The sequence below is a fragment of the Entamoeba dispar genome, genomic scaffold, assembly GCF_000209125.1.
Source record: "Entamoeba dispar SAW760 scf_1105229461847 genomic scaffold, whole genome shotgun sequence".
In the NCBI taxonomy this organism is placed as follows: Eukaryota; Evosea; order Mastigamoebida; family Endamoebidae; genus Entamoeba; species Entamoeba dispar.
This window is the reverse complement of record NW_001854897.1, coordinates 1-1516: the sequence shown is the minus strand read 5'-3', so window position 1 is coordinate 1516 and position 1516 is coordinate 1. Positions and strand designations below refer to the sequence as shown.

At 23.3% G+C, this 1516-nt stretch overlaps 1 protein-coding gene across 1 annotated transcript, besides 2 other annotated features; it reads left to right on the top strand.

The window, feature by feature from the left end:
- Positions 1-23: 23 nt before the first annotated feature.
- On the top strand, positions 24-1238 carry EDI_329860 (uncharacterized protein; the record flags this gene model as incomplete). Its single annotated transcript, XM_001738980.1, has 1 exon — positions 24-1238. The coding sequence occupies one exon, from the start codon at positions 24-26 to the stop codon at positions 1236-1238; it is 1215 nt and encodes a 404-aa protein (XP_001739032.1).
- Positions 730-757: a sequence feature (AT_rich).
- A 97-nt stretch (positions 1239-1335) lies between the features above and the next one.
- Positions 1336-1411: a microsatellite.
- The last annotated feature ends 105 nt before the right edge of the window (positions 1412-1516 follow it).

The following is a 1516-nucleotide window of genomic DNA, read 5'->3' as shown; positions in this document are numbered from 1 at the left end:
AAAAAGTATTTAAGAAAAGAATTATGCAATTATATTCTAGACTTATTAGAAGATATCCACGTATGTTATCATATTATATGGAATATGCTAATTGGTGTAAATCTATTGAATATCATTTAACTGCAGTTAATATCTATCAACGAGCATTAAAATATTTTTCACGTGATCTTTCATTATGGGATGCATTAAGTCAAGAAATTATAGAACATAATAGTGATATACAAACAGCAAGAAAAATTATGCAACTTGCTATTGAAATAAATAAGAAATCAGAAGAAGGATATCTTTGTTACTTTAAAATTGAATTAAATTATATTCATAAGTTAAAACAAAGTATTAAAATACGATTTAAAGATTTAAATAAATCAGAAGAAATGAAAATGGAAGAAGAGAATCAGGAAAATAATATTAATGAACAAAAAGAAATTAATGAAAGTCTTCAACAATTACAAAACAATGTTAATAAATTATGGAAAATTTTAACTATTATTTATACAAATGGAATTGAGAATATTAATGGTGTTGAATTTAAAAGTAAATTCATTCCAATTATTTATCATGAAGAAAATGGTCAAGAATTAAAGAAACAAATTATTCATGATATTATTAATGAAGAAAATCAACCAAAAGATGTTATTCTAGAAGTATTATGTAATACATTATCTCCATTAAATAAACAAGAAGCTTTAGATATGATTAATAATGATATGTTTAAAGAAGTATCTGAAGAAAAAAAGAATAAAATAAAAAATAAAATCAATGGTGTGATGGAAATTATTAAAACATCTCTTGATTATGCCATTGAAAGAATTGAAAAAACTCATGTTGAAGACCAAATCGAAACAATGAAAAAAGAAATATTAAACATTAATAGAGAGTATTTAGGAAAACTTAAAATTTATTGTATTGATATTATTATGAAAACAAACATAAATGAACTAAACAAGTTCATTGAATGGGTATTGAAGACTAGCTGTGATGAAGAATGTTATTTGAAGATAATACATTACTTTATTTCTCAAGAAGAAATTGAAAAAGCTAAAAAAGTATTTGATGAGGCATTAATTCATGAGGATCTTGCTTATCACTCATTGAATTTGTGGCTTGAATATTTATTATTATGTAGAAATTCAAATGACTTCAAACTATCTCAAAAAATAAAATCACGTATGAACGCAAGTTATTCTAATCCATCCGAAGTAGAGTTTGCATTTGAAGAAAGAATAAATAATAATTAATTGACTGTTTATATAGTTGTTATTTTAATTACTTGTTTATTATAATGATACGTTTTGCTATATAAGATAGAAAATAATCATTTAATCAAAGATACGAAAACGAAAAAAGAAAGTATTTAAAAAGGAAAGAAGAAAGAAGAGAAACAAACAAAACAAGAAGAAGATGAAAGTAATATTTGCAATTTTAATCGCAAATTGTTTAGGTGGAGAAATTGTTTACTCCAATAAAGAACGTGGATGGGAATTAAATGACTCAGCAATAATTGATTATTATGATT